The sequence below is a fragment of the Centruroides sculpturatus genome, unplaced genomic scaffold (genome assembly GCF_000671375.1).
Source record: "Centruroides sculpturatus isolate CEXI.00-Female unplaced genomic scaffold, Cexi_2.0 scaffold1040, whole genome shotgun sequence".
NCBI classification, from domain to species: Eukaryota; Metazoa; Arthropoda; class Arachnida; order Scorpiones; family Buthidae; genus Centruroides; species Centruroides sculpturatus.
In genome coordinates this window covers 30,408-53,306 of record NW_019388358.1, presented here as the reverse complement: position 1 = coordinate 53,306, position 22,899 = coordinate 30,408, and the positions used below count along the sequence as shown (strand labels likewise).

Genomic DNA, 22,899 nt, shown 5'->3' with positions numbered 1-22,899 from the left:
TTTCTCTGTTATCAAAACACTCGTATTATTTTTTGTGTACCATATTTATTCAAATATAAGGTGCACTTTTTTCCTTGGTAACAGATACCGTGATATTAATATAAATGATAAATTTATGAAAGTTAAATTTCTCCGATTAAACAAAAAAATAAAGACGAAAAATTAAAATGCTTATACTCTATACGTACAATGTTCATTGTCAAACATGTTTGTTTAAGTGAAATATTTGAGATAAATACACAAACATAAATTATCGTAGCATTATCTAAACAAGATTTTTACAAATAAAATACTACTAATCAATGAAATTAGTGTTATTGTTATTTTGAATAGTTTATATTCTAGCATCTTTCTGACATTTTTAAGTTTGGTCACCAGCTATGTATGCATGATTTAGTGGGCTGCAGTTTGCAAAAACTGTAGACTTATAAATTCCCACTGTCATTTGTCGTTCCTTAATCTATAGAACAAAGTTACATAGATGAAAGACAAGACCAGATATTGAAAAGCTTAGGGACAGGAGGCCCCGATTAACTATATACAAACTTCCAATGCAAACTGGAAGTCATGTTATTTCAATTCAAAAATTTCACCCTGAAAGGTGTTAGATAGATGACTGTCACGACTCCATTGTTAACGTAAAAGTATGAAGTACGGGGGCAAGACATTACAGTACTAATTTGAGATGAGAGCATATAATTTATTTAAATTAGGGATTAAAAATTGCAGCCCAGCATTGTGACAGTGTCACAATAAATTACTTTTTGATACCCCATTTCTGTGTCTTTTTTTATCCTGGTCCCTGTGCCTTTTGCACTCATTGCATCTTTCTAGTTATAGCACTGATCTTCCTATTTGTTTGCTTCAAATGCATGTTTTCATGTTTTTATAGCTGTCTTCCTAAGTTTGAAACAAGATGCCACGTTTGCAAACTGCTCAAAATTAACATCATGTAGGAAACAAACATTTCATAGCATATAGGAATGGGAGTACATTGGAACCTGCTGACTTAACACACAAGTATGAGAGGAAGGTTGCTGAATAAGTTCCATTTAGTAGTATTTAGATATTATCTATTAAGTAGTAGTGACTTCATTTGCCGAATTTATTATGTAAGGTTTTGTATGTATCATTAAGTAATAATAATTGTTATTAATATAGTTATTGATTAATAAATTGCATTATTGTGTATGTAATGTGATTAATATATACATAATATTAATCACATTACATAATAACTATTTTTATTGTTTTTAGTAAGGAACAATAGTTAGTTAGTTATATATACATTCCTTACATATTAATTAATGAATGAGAATTATTTATATTTATAATAAGGGATAATAATTTAATTGTTTTTGTTTTAAAAATGTTGATACAATGAGAGAACATTCTTAATTCAAACAAAGGTATGACATTGTCTATATTAGTGACTTATGTATTTATGATGTAATCAGTTGAAGTAATCAGTATACTTGCCTACAATAAAATTATTTATATATAATATTTAAGCAGTCTTAGTTAAAATTTATTCTTATTTCATTTGAAATAACTTAAAAACAATTATAAAATTTTAATTCCAGACTTTAAACACTGATTCATACTTCAATTAGTAAATAAACTGATAATATAGGGGTCAAAATTTTATTGTAGAGATTTGTAACTCATCAACTGCATAAACATATTAGAGCAATTAATATATATTTATTTTATTTTCTAAGTATTGCAAATCTTCTATGATATACAGTATTAAGTGGTCAATACTTTTATTGATGCCTGTGATATCGTACGAGAAATGTGAATACGTAATCCTGTAGTAGCTTTGTTTAATTTAACAAAATTTTAATTTTTAAATGCAGATTGGACGTAATGATAAAAATTTAAACTAGTGGTTGAACTATTTCTGTATCCTAATCGTTGCATCTTGGATCAGATGTAATTGCAATTTGTTTTTAAATAGTAAAATACGACTGAATGGTTTTGGAATAAAGTTATTCGAGATCTGTAAAGATATCCTGTCGTGAAACTTGCTGATTTCTGATATGACAGAAATAAAACAAATTTTCTCTTGGAGATTGTATAGGGAAAATCATGCCATTAAGCAGCAAAATATTGATTGATTTGCTTCATTTTTATTTTTTATTATTTGATTTACAACATTATGTATTACAGGATATCTGAAAAGTTACTGTGCAGTGAGAAATTTGTAATAGTAAAGTTATATGTATGGTATTGCATACAAGACTCTTGCTTGCAATACCATATAAGAAACTTTAGTGTTACAAATTTCTCACTGCACAGTAACTTTACGAACATCCTGTATATTCCATTAATTATCAATATTGCTTTTAAGATTGTTACAAATTACGGAACATCTGATATTATATAATAAAAATTGGAATAATAATATATATGTTGTTATATAACATTCTTAGGATAGTTTTTTATTAATGTGTATCATTCATAAGATTATTTATTTTTGCATAAATTAAATAATTATCATCTAATATTGTAATGCTATATTGACCCGTATTGCATCTGTCAAAAAAAGAAAAAGGTTCACTCGTGGTTGACAAAATATTGACTCTCGGTTCTTGAGGATTATTATTTATTCTTTATTAAATTTGTAATTTTGTGTACAAACATAGGATTCGAACTCAACTCGAGAAATACTCTTTTTATTTGATTTGTCATCTGCTTTTTTTTCTCCGTTAAGCATCACCTCTCATTCTAATGCTAGTTAATGATGAGGGCATGTTATATAAACTGTAAATCGTATAAATATCAAGGTTGTAACCTTAATATCTCACCTAAGTGACCAATTTAAGTGTTTTCTGCCTATTTTAAAAATGATAATTATAATGGTATTCGAATTGTATGATGAACAAATGTTATGCTTATTTTGGTTTGTGTTAATGTTACTCTTGAACTTTACGCGTCTGTCAATCGCGGTTTGTAAAATTACGGTATATGTTTTACGTATTATGAATTAATAATTTAGTTCTTAAAATAGAAATAAATAATACTTATAAAATATTTAAAATTTTTTTTTATATAGTCTGGTCAATTCTGTGAAGATATGATTCCCACTGTGGGTTTTAATATGAGGAAAGTAACAAAAGGAAATGTCACTATTAAGGTAATATATTTATTAAAAATATATATGTATATATATCTGATTTTAACATGCATAAATTGATGTGTTTTATAATAAAATATTTATAATAATTATTATTTTTATTTCTTAAAAGTTTATTTAGCTTATAAGATGAACAAAGTTTTACTGTATGTATAAACATTAAAAGAATATCGACCGAACAATAATCTATTAACTGATACAAAATGCTGTGAGTTTTAAAAGTAGTTTCTAATTATAAAGTAAAATATGTATTTAAAATTTGTTTTAATTTTGATAAAAATACTATAAACAGGGTCCTAACTTCCAAAAAGAATGCTACAGCACACATTCGGCCAGGATGCAAATTCTTCCTACAATTACCATGGCATTTTCACTGTCACTCTTCCCAAAACAGCCGTAATTCTGCAGCTCTTACAGATTACTCATGTTGCACAATGATAAGTAATTCCAACTTTATGAACCACAGATCACAAAACGCCTTCTCTATAGAAAGTTGCCATTTTCATTTATGGTGCTTCCTAGAGATAGTAGACAACTAAATATTTGAATGCACATGGGAGACGAAACTCGGACAGTTACTCTCTCAGCTGGTATATGTTGCATATTTCTCAGATAATAATTAATATAATTTAAAATGGTAACATTCTTTTTGGAACGCCTAAATGATAGTAAGAATAAAATGATTGCAGAATTTATTATAAACTTTATCATTATTCAATATTTCTATTTATAGTTGCCAAAATATAAGCTTTTTCTATTCCTGAAAACTAAAATAATAATAATCACTTATTTTGTAAATATTCTATATTATAAAGAGTATTGATATTTTTCTAGCACAGTAGCCCTTTATTATATTGCACATGTCTGGGTACAAACCAAATAAGTGATATATCGATGTATCTATCCACCTGTTTTGTCTATTTTTGATCTCTGTGCCGATTTGCTTTTTTATGGGTTTAATTCACATAATCATAGTTTCAAGGTCAGTAATTGGAATATAGTAATATTTCCTTGCCAGTTCAATAAAAATTCAATGGCAACTTATTTTTTATATAAGTTTGGCAAATATTTGCTTATTTTTCTGCTAATGATTAATAATGTTGATTTACTTGAGAAGTAATTGTTGCTGTAATTCTATGACATGTTTATTGTTGATAGAAAGAAGTGATTTGTGAGTAATCGATTGATATTTTGCTTAAATGTTCGTCTGAAGTACATACTTTCCAATTGACATTCTTTAGGAATGAAAATTTTTGTGTGGATTGTACGAAATTATTTATTTTTGTAGATTGATTCTGAAACATTATCTGTTGCCATTTGTTATCTCAGTTTTCATTTTAAAAATTTACAATTTTGCAAGAACTACTGAAAAAATTAATTTTTTCACTTCCTTCTCTTGCTATTACTGGTAATACAACTTTATAGTAAATATAAAGTTATTCTTACTTAATTTAAATGTCTATAATTTGTAAAATAGTCAACATTATTTTGAGATTTTACATGAAACAATATGCTATATATATATATATTGATAGCATATTGCTGGTATATATTGATATACCAGCATATATATATATATATGCTGGTAGTTTTAATATAATGATGTTATGTATTTGTTCCTTTTTAAACTGTTTAGCAGATTAATGTTTTAACATTAGGAGGGTGGTATGTTATCAGCTTATCATTTTGTCACTGTTTTTCTAGGATCATAAATAAAACTGAAATTGCCAAAAGTGCAGTGATATGAATAATTCTTTTATGGTAAACATAGATTTTGATTTGATTTAGTAGAAAAATTTCTTTTAATAATAGGAGATTGCAGCTATCATTAGGTGATAAAGGAATAATTATTGGATTGAAAGAATCTGGCAATCCATTTGTGATATTGTTGAAATTATGAAAAGAATCAGTAAAGGTTCATAAAATTTTAAATAATTACCAAACAAGGAACTGTTTCTATGAAAAGAGAAAGCATAGACCACTAAAAAAACAATGGATACAAGAGAATTTTAAAACAGATTGGCTTTATGCAACAGAAAAATGACAATCGCAAAACTATCTCAACCTGTAAAGGGTAAACTCTTAATTGGCAAACTGTTAATCATCATCTAAGATGAAAATGAATAGTTATAATTATTGTAGAGTTCCAGCATTCTCTTTTGGAAATAAACTAAAAAGATTGCAATGTGTAAATGACAACGAGAGCATGGATTGGAGTAAAGTAATATGGTTTGGCAAATCTAAATCTTCTTTGACATCATATCAATCCAAATTGTGTTTATAGAGGTCAGGAGAAGCATTTAGAAATGACTGCTTAACAAAAACTATACAGGTAGCCCTCGGTTTATGCCACAGTTCTGTTCCTACAAAAGCCGGCACAAATCGAATTGGCGTAAAACAAACCCAAATTTACAGTGAGATATAGGGTTAGGTTCTACATAAGTGAAAAATAAGCAAATAATTTTGTTTATTACTACAATATAATACAAAATACATAAAATATATTTTAAAAATTAAAAATTTATATCATAAAATAAAGTGAAATGTTTTTATTAAAAAATTTTAGTTTCGGATCTCTTACATTTTTCAGAAAAAAGTATCCATCTTTGTTTACATTTTTTGTTTTCTTTCATTGAGAATTTCGGAATATGGTCAAATGGATGCGATGATGTTTCTTTTTACATTTGCACTTCGCTTCCAATTATTGTCTAACTCACAAAGTTCATCTGTCAAACTTTCCATAGTTGAAAGGATACGTTAACCTGACGTAGAGCTATGGACGAGTGGAGACACTGATTGGTCGACCACCGGTCGCCGTAGTGCATGTATAAGGTCAGTTTGAGCGGGAAAATTGAAGATGGATAAGGAGAGATAGATATTGTCTGGCCAACGAGAAGTAGATTTGTCTCACTAACGATAGTTTGTGATCTCCGTAAGTGCTACTGCATCATAAGGTGTTTTCCTAAATGAACTGATATGGGATACATTCATTGGCACTATGGATTCGGACGCCATTTATTGGACTATTAAGTTTGATAACTTGACTCGTGGGTACCTAAACATTTAGTGTTTTAATATTAACTTAATACAAATGTATACATACCCAATAATATTAAACAGAAAAAAATAAATATATTCAATAAAAATCTTTGTTTTAATGAATGTACAATGTCACGGCTTGGTAAATACGTCAACACTGAAATGAAAATCAGTCTGGCATAGGGAAAATCGGGGAATTACACAGCAAATTGCATAACGGCGTTATTGTGAATCGGCGTAAATTGAGCTGGCGTAAACCGAGGGCTACCTGTAGTTATCAGATAGAATAATGGTCTGGAGTTACACTACTGTGCAAGGAGTTGGAAAACTTCATTATATTCAAAAAGGAATTAAGGTGTGCAAGAAAATTAAAAAAATATTAGATGATGAACAAGCTTGATAGAACTAGATAATCTTGAAGGATATAGTTTTTTTGCAAGATAACACACTATATCACATGTATGAAAAATGTATGAAAAATGGTTTAAGTGACAACATTAGAGAATTAGAAAACTGGCCCACCAAAGTTCCGACTTGAATTTGACAGGAAATATTAGGTATTACATACAAAGAAAGTTATCAAAATTTGCATAGTCCAAATATTGAAATTCTGGTAAAATGTATCCAAAATTTCAGGAAATATACATAATGTAAATTTATTAATAAACTTAGAGTTAATGCCTGAACAACTATTATACAAGTGAGAAAAAAAATAAAGGCAGAAATACAAGAATGCTACGTACAGGAAATCCTGTATGTAGCATTCTTGTATTTCTGCCTTTACATATTTCCATATTTCTGTACAATATGCAAATGCCATGTAATTGTTGTAATTTATTAAGGAAATGGAATATGGCTATGTATACCAAATGCAATTTTTCTTAATTATTGATAATAATATAAATAAACTGCAAGTAAACAACACGTGTCCAGTAAGAACCCCACAGGTTGCCAGATAGGTTTTATAAAAAGTAAAGCAGAATTCCTCAAAATTTAGCCCAAATTACTTTTAAAGTAGCGTAAAAAATAGTGTGTTTCCCAAATATAGTAGCCAAGAGCCCTACAAATAACTCAATCTGCTACTTATAGGCCAATCTCACAATCCCGAAAACTAGCCGTATTCTACAAGGTAAGAGAAAAAATGGTAGTCTGTGTATAAGGTGACACCCAAAAATGTGTTATTCGAAAAGCATATTGACCAGATTAGAGCTGTTCTTGGTCTATTGTTCTCACATAGCACGAAGGCACTTCAATCTAAACAAACAGGTTAACATAAGCATATTGCAGTTTGGACAGAATTTTCACTTCAAATCTCAAAGTAGCCATATTTTGACGAACTGAATTCCTTAGCATAATGATATATTTTTATGATAAGAGATATTTAAATTTTCTTTTTTGTTACAGATCTGGGATATTGGGGGCCAACCAAGATTTCGTAGCATGTGGGAAAGATACTGTAGAGGCGTTAATGCTATTGTGTAAGTAGCTTTAAATTACGTATTTTCTAAAAATACTTCAGTGAAATTATAAAAAAAAAATCTATTGACTTTCAGATATATGGTGGATGCTGCGGATCATGAAAAAATTGAAGCGTCTCGCAACGAGTTACATAATCTTTTGGATAAACCACAGTTGGCTGGAATACCCGTTCTTGTTCTCGGAAATAAGAGAGATCTCGAAAGTGCTCTAGATGAAAAAGACTTAATTGAACAGATGTAAGTTTCGTTTATGTAAAAATAATTTGAGGATTTTTTTTTATTATAGAATAATCTAAAAAAATTCATAAAATTCTTTTAATTTCAATATTATTATATTCATCTGTAATTATTAGTTATAGATGATTGTAATGTACAGCTTATTTCAGAAAGATTTTCACTTAATATTCTTCTATAATGCAGCAATATTCATTGTTGTTTTTATCTCAAATGTAATTTTATAGATGAAAAACAGAATTTAACTAGCATTAGTTATATATTATTATAGAATTCAAAGATTCAAATTAGTGTTTTGATTAGCTGTTGATTTTCTTCATAGCCATTGCATACATTTACGTTAAGTAATACTGAATACCTGTGTTATCTTTTTATATGTAAAAATGTGGAAAATAATAATCATTTAACTTTCAAAGCATAAAATCCAGTGTTCATATAGTGAAGTTTGTTAACAGTACCAAACTTTTGACGTTTCCTAGCAACAGTTGTAATTATGAGGATGTGCACATAAATATTTTGTTACATATATCAGTACTTGTTTGACACATGTAGATTTATGTATTCAGATAAATTAAGACACAAAATGTCAAAGTATTAAGAGTATGTATGGGTGTGCTGTTGGAATTCTGAGATGATGCATTATGAACAGCAAACCAATATTAAATTCTGTGTCAAGCTTTATAAAAATATTTAATCTGCTTAAGAAGGCTGTGAATCAACATAAAGCAAACTCGTCTGTGTCAGCCGACTTCAGTAAGAAATGAAGAAACAATTTCCCGAACTTTCAGAGATAAAAAGGATCGTAGATAATCACTAGATGATCTGGTTGATATTTTGAAAATTGCCCAAACATATGGCAAATGGTGTGGCTCCACGTGTCGTTCTTCACGACGACTCGAAAATGCATTCTGACAATTGTGCTCAAAGAAGTAACACAGAATGAGCTGCAAGATATGCACAGCTGCAGATGCTTATTTTGAAAGTAATTTTATGTACAATGAATACTTAACAATTAAACTAACAAAGATTATATTAAAAGTTCAGTTTATTTTCACTCCACTGTGTATAACCTTCACAATTCCATATAACAATTAGTTTAAATTAGTGAGATTGTAGTGTGTCATACATATGAAATCACATTTATTGTAATTGAGTTTATCATAATAAAATGAATATATTTACAGGAATTTACAAGCTATACAAGATCGTGAAATATGCTGTTATTCCATATCCTGCAAGGAAAAAGATAATATAGGTGAGGCACACGAAACAAATCTTTATATTATTTCATTATATAAAGTTTAAGAGAAAAATATATTAAAAGTAAAAACAATTTAAAATCATTTATAATTAAAAAAACTTTCCAATAATTTTTCAGATATAACATTGCAGTGGTTGATTTCCCATTCTAAATCTCGAGCACACTGAATGATATTCGTAAGCATGAAACTCAAAAATCTATATAAAGTCATGTTGAAATGTAAGATTAAAATGAAAAAAAAAAAAAAAAGAAAAAAATCATTGATGATGTTATTTCAGCTGATTTTTGTACATGCAATTATTTATTACTCTTGTAAAACTATTCATTTGGATAAAACAAGAGAGATTTAATATCTTTTATTGCCTTTTAAGTTGCCAATTGAGCAGAAATAACAGATTTAAAAACATTGTATAAGTTTTGCATGTGAAATATTGTCGATAGGAGGCATTGCAGATTTTGTGCATTGAGTAAAATCTGTCGATACTTTACGAATGTAATTTTATCTTAGGCACGGGTGTTTGATAATGTAAAAAAATTCATTTTTGAAGTTCTGGTTTTCTGTTCTCTCTCCCTTTTTTTTCTGTTTTTAATTTTCTTTTTTACATCAGATACGAAAATCAGAATAAAATCTTAATATTAAATAGTCTGAACAAATTTTCAAGTATTAATACACATTTATCCCAGAAATTTTATGAAATGTTCAGAAATTTCGTACGAAGAAATGAGATTAAAGAAGAAAAAAAAAAACATTGTTGCACTTAACGAAATTTTTTCCAAATTCTTATTGTTATTCTTCCATTTAAAACGAAAATATACTCTTTAAATAATTGTTCATATACGTATCTCCGATTTATTATTTTGATAAAACGATGCACATTTTAAAATTTTTAAGCTAGCCATTCTTAAAATTTCATCTCATACATTCCGCGCATTGTTGTGATGTGCCAATAACTGTCTTCATCTAAAAATAGATATAAAAACAAAAAAAAAAGACATCAAAATTGGTAAGAAAAGACATTAAGAAAAATTAATTCCTACTCCCGTGGACGGAATTATAGTTTTAGGCTTATTTATTTCAAGTGTCAGATCAAAGTCAGTGGTTCAAAATTAATCTAGCAAAATCATAAAATTTAGTACTTAGAAAAGAAAGATGTTTACCCGACACAAAATGAGTTTTATATGTTTCTATTGTAATTATTTGAATGGATGTATTTCTAAGCCATTGGTGGCAATTGCTCTGTACATAACACAAGTTATATATAAATATATATATATATAAAAAATATATACAGTATATAATATATAAAATTTTGTAGTACTTTCATAAGCGTATAATAAAAGTCATTGCATGCTAATGGCTACAAGTCATTCTTGTGTTTCGACATATTTTTCCTCAAAAGAAAAGGCTATTTTGATTATTTTTCGAATTTAGTAGTTTGATCTTATTTTTTAAATGACAATTTAACTTTTTTTTGACAGTTATTTCTTTTAAATATGAAACATTTTTTAAAATATAGTCTTAAATTAACACTTTTCATATTTTATTTTTGGAATAATATGATATTTGACTATTTTCTTTTAATGTATAAAACATATATCTACTTATAACTGCTGTTATTGGAGCAAACTAATGCTTTGGATTATGTGTCCATCGTCAGAAATCAACGAGATATCTCTTGTTGACTCCTGACGATGAACATGGAGCTATGTTAATTATTTAAGAATAATTTCTCTGAATAAAGTTGTTTAAATTAGATTTACATTTGAGGAACTTTCTTAAGAAATACATGCATTGTTTATAAAAGCTTTATTATATATCATCTGAAAGTACAACTATTTTGTTGATTTAGTGAGTGGAATACTAGCCAAATTATAAATCAGTTGTAAAGTAGAACACTATAATCTTATGTGGCCATCCATGAAATTCCCTTATAAATTGCTCAAGTTTTAATATAAACGAACATAAATAAAATTTAATTAATTACATGAACTGATAGCTATCACATTAAAGTAACTTGTGTTTTGTTTATAGAATTTAAAAAGTACAGTAAAACTTCTCTAACAAAGTTCTAAAGGCAGGGAAAAACTTTGAATTACAGTACAATAGAGTAAAATGCTGATTCTGAATAGATTTGTACTTTTACCTCTCTTGCATTGTGTAAAGAATCTTTGATAGTATTTTTTTTTTCTTTGTTTTAAACAGCCCGTGTAATGCCTTTCAGCAAAATGCTCAATGTAGCTAATGGAATCAAACAGTTTTGCAGGTACTGTTATTTTTGTCAAGATAAAGTGAGAGGACCTCACTTTGGACTGGAACATAGTCTCAATTGGTGTTGGAGAGTAGATACAACTGTCTGAAAATTTCATGGAAATCCGATAATTAGGATCACTTTAGATAGAATATACAGGTAACCCCCGTATAACACGGGAGTTATGTTCCAAAAAATTGCCGTGTTATACAAAACAAAGAACTAGTGCAAAAAGAGGGGTTAGGTTCCAAAAATTAAAAAGCATGTTGTTAAATCCTTATTTAAATCGGATTTATTATTCATTTTTTTCATAGGTAAAATACTTATTTATTATTTAAGTAAATATTTTACCAGAGGATTATTCATTTTATATGATGATCTCAGCATGAGCATCATCAACTGGTAACAGTTTTTAGGTGCCTTCATTAATAGCGGTCGCTCTGCAACAGGAGTGCGCCGCTGTTTGTAGGCATTTAGGAATGATGGTGAAAGAAAGATGGCGGCGCCCTCATTATCGATAGTATCGTGTGGAGGAATCTATAATTCTAAAATGAACTTTTAGAGGCAAAAGGGTCCCAATTGTAAAATTTAACCATTAAATGGATTATTTGTTGAAAGAGCATTCAAAGTAGCCACGAAAACAATTATAATGCTCGTGCAGAGGTATAAAAGAACGCACCCTTTATTACATTTTATGTTGTACGAGGGTTTTACCCAATTCCCAAAGCGTGTTAGAGTGAATCCATGCTATAAAAGCACTGTTATATGGAGGATGTTCCCAATTCTCTAACCATGTTAGAGTGAATTCGTGCTATAGAAGTGCCGTGTTATACAGGGGTTACCTGTATGTTGAAATTTGAATCAAGGAAGTTGAAAGTAACATAAATTGGTGTAGGGAACCATGAAAAACTTTGACTTGGAGAAAATTTAAGTTGGAGACATTAAATCCCGACACTATTCCTTTCAGACTTACCAAGTGCTTTGTTTTCTTTGAGTTAAAGAAATATTTGAGTTTGAGAGGTTTTACTGTAATTTAGAACTCCTGTTTGAATGTAGAAAAATAAATTTCAGTAAAATGCTATAGTAAATTGGTAGCTGATTATTGACTAGAACTTAAAGATACAAAGTTTACATTGGTATGGAATTTATGGCTTGTAGAATGGCCCAATAAAGCATGAAATGATATAATACTGTTCTCAGGCATCTGTTCACTTTTTAGATATTTTTATTTATTAGAAGTCACTGTGTGTAATTAATATATTTGTATGTATACTGAATGTTATATGTACAATACAACATGCAGTCTTATATCTTTTATATGGCTTTCTAAATGAAAAATAGGTTCCACACCTTTCCTGTAAGACATTCCAGAAGTCAGTTTAATATTTGACCAGAGTTCATTGTTAAAATCAAATAATAAATCAAAAATGTTTCTCACCGACCTTTAAACTTCAGCAGATATGTTAAAACAAACATTTTTTTTTAACCTTTTCAGATCTACCCACCTGTCTCAGGGTCGGCATAGGCAAATAAATAGCCCTTTCCTTACATTGGTCTTATGTTCACAGTCTTGCTAGGAGAGGGTGGGATGATGATCTACATATTCTTTTAACATGTTGAATCTGAGTCCTGACCTGGCACAGTAAAGTGCCATGTCAGGACTCTTATCCAGGAATCCTATATTCATTTTGTTTGTCCTTCCCAATACATAAGAGTTGATATACCTTGGGGGTTCCTTTTGTAGAATAGTTGCATGTCTTTAACTATTGCATGATATACAGTGTTCATTATCATACTGGATGTGCTTAAATTGGCAGAGTTTAATTATTGCTTGGATTTGTGCCAAGTGACCAGGAGTTTGCACATAGAGGGACTTTGAGTGACACATGTTATACTCAATTAACTTAAGAAATATACATCTCTGAAATCCCCATTGTTCTTCAATGTAAAGGTTATCTTCAATTTATCTTTTTGTTGAAATGAAACTGTAATGTTTAGAACTTCTTATTTTCATTTATAATTATAAATTGACAGTAAAATCAAGTATGGCAAATTTTGAAGAAAATTCCATCGTGTGGTCAGGTTCACAGTTGGGCCTGATATTTTGGACAGACCACCCCACAAGTCTTGGGGTTTTCGTCTGCTGAATTCAATTCTGGGTTCCAAGAATGGTAGGCTGGTGCCTTAACTGCTTTGGCCACCCAGCCATCTAATATCTATAATTAGTCTCATCTAGTTTATTAAGCAGCTTAATATAAACAGCATAATGAATGATATACTGAAACTGCCAAGTTATTCACCAATTTATTAATCAAAATTTAAGAGATGATGTCATAACGAATGAGGTTAAAAGACTTTCTATTAAGGACAATCTAGCCACTAGTCATTCTGTCAATTTAATCAATGCGCCTTTAACGGTTTGAACTGTCAACTAGTCAAAAGTTAAATTCTGTTAATCTGTACTCTAAATAGTTTAAAAAATACCTTACAACAGATGAACATAGCACTTTAACATACAGAAAGCCCTTATAATATTTTAAACATTGTTCTTGTTAAGAAGGATATTATATACATCAAGCTGTATAATACAGTAGAGCATTTTATTATCCGACTCAATTGGGGACTCGGTTGGTCGGATAACCGTAAAGAAGGAAAAAATACATTATTAGTATAGTATATTAGGATATCCCATGTAATTAGTTTATTAGTATATCACTATTAACCAACTTTGCGTTGAATTTTCATTGATGTTTAGCCTAACAAATTTTTTTAAAAATNGAGAATTTCGGAATATGGTCAAATGGATGCGATGATGTTTCTTTTTACATTTGCACTTCGCTTCCAATTATTGTCTAACTCACAAAGTTCATCTGTCAAACTTTCCATAGTTGAAAGGATACGTTAACCTGACGTAGAGCTATGGACGAGTGGAGACACTGATTGGTCGACCACCGGTCGCCGTAGTGCATGTATAAGGTCAGTTTGAGCGGGAAAATTGAAGATGGATAAGGAGAGATAGATATTGTCTGGCCAACGAGAAGTAGATTTGTCTCACTAACGATAGTTTGTGATCTCCGTAAGTGCTACTGCATCATAAGGTGTTTTCCTAAATGAACTGATATGGGATACATTCATTGGCACTATGGATTCGGACGCCATTTATTGGACTATTAAGTTTGATAACTTGACTCGTGGGTACCTAAACATTTAGTGTTTTAATATTAACTTAATACAAATGTATACATACCCAATAATATTAAACAGAAAAAAATAAATATATTCAATAAAAATCTTTGTTTTAATGAATGTACAATGTCACGGCTTGGTAAATACGTCAACACTGAAATGAAAATCAGTCTGGCATAGGGAAAATCGGGGAATTACACAGCAAATTGCATAACGGCGTTATTGTGAATCGGCGTAAATTGAGCTGGCGTAAACCGAGGGCTACCTGTAGTTATCAGATAGAATAATGGTCTGGAGTTACACTACTGTGCAAGGAGTTGGAAAACTTCATTATATTCAAAAAGGAATTAAGGTGTGCAAGAAAATTAAAAAAATATTAGATGATGAACAAGCTTGATAGAACTAGATAATCCTGAAGGATATAGTTTTTTTGCAAGATAACACACTATATCACATGTATGAAAAATGTATGAAAAATGGTTTAAGTGACAACATTAGAGAATTAGAAAACTGGCCCACCAAAGTTCCGACTTGAATTTGACAGGAAATATTAGGTATTACATACAAAGAAAGTTATCAAAATTTGCATAGTCCAAATATTGAAATTCTGGTAAAATGTATCCAAAATTTCAGGAAATATACATAATGTAAATTTATTAATAAACTTAGAGTTAATGCCTGAACAACTATTATACAAGTGAGAAAAAAAATAAAGGCAGAAATACAAGAATGCTACGTACAGGAAATCCTGTATGTAGCATTCTTGTATTTCTGCCTTTACATATTTCCATATTTCCATATTTCTGTACAATATGCAAATGCCATGTAATTGTTGTAATTTATTAAGGAAATGGAATATGGCTATGTATACCAAATGCAATTTTTCTTAATTATTGATAATAATATAAATAAACTGCAAGTAAACAACACGTGTCCAGTAAGAACCCCACAGGTTGCCAGATAGGTTTTATAAAAAGTAAAGCAGAATTCCTCAAAATTTAGCCCAAATTACTTTTAAAGTAGCGTAAAAAATAGTGTGTTTCCCAAATATAGTAGCCAAGAGCCCTACAAATAACTCAATCTGCTACTTATAGGCCAATCTCACAATCCCGAAAACTAGCCGTATTCTACAAGGTAAGAGAAAAAATGGTAGTCTGTGTATAAGGTGACACCCAAAAATGTGTTATTCGAAAAGCATATTGACCAGATTAGAGCTGTTCTTGGTCTATTGTTCTCACATAGCACGAAGGCACTTCAATCTAAACAAACAGGTTAACATAAGCATATTGCAGTTTGGACAGAATTTTCACTTCAAATCTCAAAGTAGCCATATTTTGACGAACTGAATTCCTTAGCATAATGATATATTTTTATGATAAGAGATATTTAAATTTTCTTTTTTGTTACAGATCTGGGATATTGGGGGCCAACCAAGATTTCGTAGCATGTGGGAAAGATACTGTAGAGGCGTTAATGCTATTGTGTAAGTAGCTTTAAATTACGTATTTTCTAAAAATACTTCAGTGAAATTATAAAAAAAAAATCTATTGACTTTCAGATATATGGTGGATGCTGCGGATCATGAAAAAATTGAAGCGTCTCGCAACGAGTTACATAATCTTTTGGATAAACCACAGTTGGCTGGAATACCCGTTCTTGTTCTCGGAAATAAGAGAGATCTCGAAAGTGCTCTAGATGAAAAAGACTTAATTGAACAGATGTAAGTTTCGTTTATGTAAAAATAATTTGAGGATTTTTTTTTATTATAGAATAATCTAAAAAAATTCATAAAATTCTTTTAATTTCAATATTATTATATTCATCTGTAATTATTAGTTATAGATGATTGTAATGTACAGCTTATTTCAGAAAGATTTTCACTTAATATTCTTCTATAATGCAGCAATATTCATTGTTGTTTTTATCTCAAATGTAATTTTATAGATGAAAAACAGAATTTAACTAGCATTAGTTATATATTATTATAGAATTCAAAGATTCAAATTAGTGTTTTGATTAGCTGTTGATTTTCTTCATAGCCATTGCATACATTTACGTTAAGTAATACTGAATACCTGTGTTATCTTTTTATATGTAAAAATGTGGAAAATAATAATCATTTAACTTTCAAAGCATAAAATCCAGTGTTCATATAGTGAAGTTTGTTAACAGTACCAAACTTTTGACGTTTCCTAGCAACAGTTGTAATTATGAGGATGTGCACATAAATATTTTGTTACATATATCAGTACTTGTTTGACACATGTAGATTTATGTATTCAGATAAATTAAGACACAAAATGTCAAAGTATTAAGAGTATGTATGGGTGTGCTGTTGGAATTCTGAGATGATGCATTATGAACAGCAAACCAATATTAAATTCTGTGTCAAGCTTTATAAAAATATTTAATCTGCTTAAGAAGGCTGTGAATCAACATAAAGCAAACTCGTCTGTGTCAGCCGACTTCAGTAAGAAATGAAGAAACAATTTCCCGAACTTTCAGAGATAAAAAGGATCGTAGATAATCACTAGATGATCTGGTTGATATTTTGAAAATTGCCCAAACATATGGCAAATGGTGTGGCTCCACGTGTCGTTCTTCACGACGACTCGAAAATGCATTCTGACAATTGTGCTCAAAGAAGTAACACAGAATGAGCTGCAAGATATGCACAGCTGCAGATGCTTATTTTGAAAGTAATTTTATGTACAATGAATACTTAACAATTAAACTAACAAAGATTATATTAAAAGTTCAGTTTATTTTCACTCCACTGTGTATAACCTTCACAATTCCATATAACAATTAGTTTAAATTAGTGAGATTGTAGTGTGTCATACATATGAAATCACATTTATTGTAATTGAGTTTATCATAATAAAATGAATATATTTACAGGAATTTACAAGCTATACAAGATCGTGAAATATGCTGTTATTCCATATCCTGCAAGGAAAAAGATAATATAGGTGAGGCACACGAAACAAATCTTTATATTATTTCATTATATAAAGTTTAAGAGAAAAATATATTAAAAGTAAAAACAATTTAAAATCATTTATAATTAAAAAAACTTTCCAATAATTTTTCAGATATAACATTGCAGTGGTTGATTTCCCATTCTAAATCTCGAGCACACTGAATGATATTCGTAAGCATGAAACTCAAAAATCTATATAAAGTCATGTTGAAATGTAAGATTAAAATGAAAAAAAAAAAAAAAAGAAAAAAATCATTGATGATGTTATTTCAGCTGATTTTTGTACATGCAATTATTTATTACTCTTGTAAAACTATTCATTTGGATAAAACAAGAGAGATTTAATATCTTTTATTGCCTTTTAAGTTGCCAATTGAGCAGAAATAACAGATTTAAAAACATTGTATAAGTTTTGCATGTGAAATATTGTCGATAGGAGGCATTGCAGATTTTGTGCATTGAGTAAAATCTGTCGATACTTTACGAATGTAATTTTATCTTAGGCACGGGTGTTTGATAATGTAAAAAAATTCATTTTTGAAGTTCTGGTTTTCTGTTCTCTCTCCCTTTTTTTTCTGTTTTTAATTTTCTTTTTTACATCAGATACGAAAATCAGAATAAAATCTTAATATTAAATAGTCTGAACAAATTTTCAAGTATTAATACACATTTATCCCAGAAATTTTATGAAATGTTCAGAAATTTCGTACGAAGAAATGAGATTAAAGAAGAAAAAAAAAAACATTGTTGCACTTAACGAAATTTTTTCCAAATTCTTATTGTTATTCTTCCATTTAAAACGAAAATATACTCTTTAAATAATTGTTCATATACGTATCTCCGATTTATTATTTTGATAAAACGATGCACATTTTAAAATTTTTAAGCTAGCCATTCTTAAAATTTCATCTCATACATTCCGCGCATTGTTGTGATGTGCCAATAACTGTCTTCATCTAAAAATAGATATAAAAACAAAAAAAAAAGACATCAAAATTGGTAAGAAAAGACATTAAGAAAAATTAATTCCTACTCCCGTGGACGGAATTATAGTTTTAGGCTTATTTATTTCAAGTGTCAGATCAAAGTCAGTGGTTCAAAATTAATCTAGCAAAATCATAAAATTTAGTACTTAGAAAAGAAAGATGTTTACCCGACACAAAATGAGTTTTATATGTTTCTATTGTAATTATTTGAATGGATGTATTTCTAAGCCATTGGTGGCAATTGCTCTGTACATAACACAAGTTATATATAAATATATATATATATAAAAAATATATACAGTATATAATATATAAAATTTTGTAGTACTTTCATAAGCGTATAATAAAAGTCATTGCATGCTAATGGCTACAAGTCATTCTTGTGTTTCGACATATTTTTCCTCAAAAGAAAAGGCTATTTTGATTATTTTTCGAATTTAGTAGTTTGATCTTATTTTTTAAATGACAATTTAACTTTTTTTTGACAGTTATTTCTTTTAAATATGAAACATTTTTTAAAATATAGTCTTAAATTAACACTTTTCATATTTTATTTTTGGAATAATATGATATTTGACTATTTTCTTTTAATGTATAAAACATATATCTACTTATAACTGCTGTTATTGGAGCAAACTAATGCTTTGGATTATGTGTCCATCGTCAGAAATCAACGAGATATCTCTTGTTGACTCCTGACGATGAACATGGAGCTATGTTAATTATTTAAGAATAATTTCTCTGAATAAAGTTGTTTAAATTAGATTTACATTTGAGGAACTTTCTTAAGAAATACATGCATTGTTTATAAAAGCTTTATTATATATCATCTGAAAGTACAACTATTTTGTTGATTTAGTGAGTGGAATACTAGCCAAATTATAAATCAGTTGTAAAGTAGAACACTATAATCTTATGTGGCCATCCATGAAATTCCCTTATAAATTGCTCAAGTTTTAATATAAACGAACATAAATAAAATTTAATTAATTACATGAACTGATAGCTATCACATTAAAGTAACTTGTGTTTTGTTTATAGAATTTAAAAAGTACAGTAAAACTTCTCTAACAAAGTTCTAAAGGCAGGGAAAAACTTTGAATTACAGTACAATAGAGTAAAATGCTGATTCTGAATAGATTTGTACTTTTACCTCTCTTGCATTGTGTAAAGAATCTTTGATAGTGTTTTTTTTTTTTCTTTGTTTTAAACAGCCCGTGTAATGCCTTTCAGCAAAATGCTCAATGTAGCTAATGGAATCAAACAGTTTTGCAGGTACTGTTATTTTTGTCAAGATAAAGTGAGAGGACCTCACTTTGGACTGGAACATAGTCTCAATTGGTGTTGGAGAGTAGATACAACTGTCTGAAAATTTCATGGAAATCCGATAATTAGGATCACTTTAGATAGAATATACAGGTAACCCCCGTATAACACGGGAGTTATGTTCCAAAAAATTGCCGTGTTATACAAAACAAAGAACTAGTGCAAAAAGAGGGGTTAGGTTCCAAAAATTAAAAAGCATGTTGTTAAATCCTTATTTAAATCGGATTTATTATTCATTTTTTTCATAGGTAAAATACTTATTTATTATTTAAGTAAATATTTTACCAGAGGATTATTCATTTTATATGATGATCTCAGCATGAGCATCATCAACTGGTAACAGTTTTTAGGTGCCTTCATTAATAGCGGTTGCTCTGCAACAGGAGTGCGCCGCTGTTTGTAGGCATTTAGGAATGATGGTGAAAGAAAGATGGCGGCGCCCTCATTATCGATAGTATCGTGTGGAGGAATCTATAATTCTAAAATGAACTTTTAGAGGCAAAAGGGTCCCAATTGTAAAATTTAACCATTAAATGGATTATTTGTTGAAAGAGCATTCAAAGTAGCCACGAAAACAATTATAATGCTCGTGCAGAGGTATAAAAGAACGCACCCTTTATTACATTTTATGTTGTACGAGGGTTTTACCCAAAGCGTGTTAGAGTGAATCCATGCTATAAAAGCACTGTTATATGGAGGATGTTCCCAATTCTCTAACCATGTTAGAGTGAATTCGTGCTATAGAAGTGCCGTGTTATACAGGGGTTACCTGTATGTTGAAATTTGAATCAAGGAAGTTGAAAGTAACATAAATTGGTGTAGGGAACCATGAAAAACTTTGACTTGGAGAAAATTTAAGTTGGAGACATTAAATCCCGACACTATTCCTTTCAGACTTACCAAGTGCTTTGTTTTCTTTGAGTTAAAGAAATATTTGAGTTTGAGAGGTTTTACTGTAATTTAGAACTCCTGTTTGAATGTAGAAAAATAAATTTCAGTAAAATGCTATAGTAAATTGGTAGCTGATTATTGACTAGAACTTAAAGATACAAAGTTTACATTGGTATGGAATTTATGGCTTGTAGAATGGCCCAATAAAGCATGAAATGATATAATACTGTTCTCAGGCATCTGTTCACTTTTTAGATATTTTTATTTATTAGAAGTCACTGTGTGTAATTAATATATTTGTATGTATACTGAATGTTATATGTACAATACAACATGCAGTCTTATATCTTTTATATGGCTTTCTAAATGAAAAATAGGTTCCACACCTTTCCTGTAAGACATTCCAGAAGTCAGTTTAATATTTGACCAGAGTTCATTGTTAAAATCAAATAATAAATCAAAAATGTTTCTCACCGACCTTTAAACTTCAGCAGATATGTTAAAACAAACATTTTTTTTTAACCTTTTCAGATCTACCCACCTGTCTCAGGGTCGGCATAGGCAAATAAATAGCCCTTTCCTTACATTGGTCTTATGTTCACAGTCTTGCTAGGAGAGGGTGGGATGATGATCTACATATTCTTTTAACATGTTGAATCTGAGTCCTGACCTGGCACAGTAAAGTGCCATGTCAGGACTCTTATCCAGGAATCCTATATTCATTTTGTTTGTCCTTCCCAATACATAAGAGTTGATATACCTTGGGGATTCCTTTTGTAGAATAGTTGCATGTCTTTAACTATTGCATGATATACAGTGTTCATTATCACACTGGATGTGCTTAAATTGGCAGAGTTTAATTATTGCTTGGATTTGTGCCAAGTGACCAGGAGTTTGCACATAGAGGGACTTTGAGTGACACATGTTATACTCAATTAACTTAAGAAATATACATCTCTGAAATCCCCATTGTTCTTCAATGTAAAGGTTATCTTCAATTTATCTTTTTGTTGAAATGAAACTGTAATGTTTAGAACTTCTTATTTTCATTTATAATTATAAATTGACAGTAAAATCAAGTATGGCAAATTTTGAAGAAAATTCCATCGTGTGGTCAGGTTCACAGTTGGGCCTGATATTTTGGACAGACCACCCCACAAGTCTTGGGGTTTTCGTCTGCTGAATTCAATTCTGGGTTCCAAGAATGGTAGGCTGGTACCTTAACTGCTTTGGCCACCCAGCCATCTAATATCTATAATTAGTCTCATCTAGTTTATTAAGCAGCTTAATATAAACAGCATAATGAATGATATACTGAAACTGCCAAGTTATTCACCAATTTATTAATCAAAATTTAAGAGATGATGTCATAACGAATGAGGTTAAAAGACTTTCTATTAAGGACAATCTAGCCACTAGTCATTCTGTCAATTTAATCAATGCGCCTTTAACGGTTTGAACTGTCAACTAGTCAAAAGTTAAATTCTGTTAATCTGTACTCTAAATAGTTTAAAAAATACCTTACAACAGATGAACATAGCACTTTAACATACAGAAAGCCCTTATAATATTTTAAACATTGTTCTTGTTAAGAAGGATATTATATACATCAAGCTGTATAATACAGTAGAGCATTTTATTATCCGACTCAATTGGGGACTCGGTTGGTCGGATAACCGTAAAGAAGGAAAAAATACATTATTAGTATAGTATATTAGGATATCCCATGTAATTAGTTTATTAGTATATCACTATTAACCAACTTTGCGTTGAATTTTCGTTGATGTTTAGCCTAACAAATTTTTTTAAAATAATAATAGTTGCTATTGTATCATTAAAAATTATTTTAAAATTATTTTATTGCTCACGAAACAAACAACCACTTATAATTAGAAAATTAAGTTTCGTTTAAATATTGCCCTCCCTTCAATGGTCGAGCCATTGATGCCAGCTAAAACATGCAAAAACTTTAACAAAAATAATATTCTTTTCTGCTTCTAACACAATAAAGTGCAATAAATTAAGACACTTGGCGGTTTAAGATGAGAAAAACCGCCTTTATTGTGTTAGAACCAGAAATGAATTTCAAAGCATGGTTTCACATAATTAAAAGAAAAATAATATTAA

At 29.6% G+C, this 22,899-nt stretch overlaps 2 protein-coding genes across 2 annotated transcripts in view; both read left to right on the top strand.

The window, feature by feature from the left end:
• The window catches only part of LOC111616896 (ADP-ribosylation factor-like protein 8B-A), a 28,956-nt gene extending 18,814 nt beyond the window's left edge, over positions 1-10,142 (top strand). The window contains exons 2-6 of the mRNA XM_023358252.1: positions 3,059-3,139; positions 7,583-7,656; positions 7,732-7,893; positions 9,075-9,145; positions 9,269-10,142. Of these exons, the coding sequence (XP_023214020.1) occupies positions 3,059-3,139; positions 7,583-7,656; positions 7,732-7,893; positions 9,075-9,145; positions 9,269-9,318 (438 nt within the window). The 3' untranslated portion in view covers positions 9,319-10,142. The remainder of the gene's footprint in view (positions 1-3,058; positions 3,140-7,582; positions 7,657-7,731; positions 7,894-9,074; positions 9,146-9,268) is intronic.
• A 5,817-nt stretch (positions 10,143-15,959) lies between these two features.
• On the top strand, positions 15,960-18,555 carry LOC111616889 (ADP-ribosylation factor-like protein 8B). Its single transcript, XM_023358240.1, has 4 exons — positions 15,960-16,069; positions 16,145-16,306; positions 17,488-17,558; positions 17,682-18,555. The coding sequence occupies exons 1-4, from the start codon at positions 16,032-16,034 to the stop codon at positions 17,729-17,731; spliced, it is 321 nt and encodes a 106-aa protein (XP_023214008.1). The 5' UTR covers positions 15,960-16,031; the 3' UTR covers positions 17,732-18,555.
• The last annotated feature ends 4,344 nt before the right edge of the window (positions 18,556-22,899 follow it).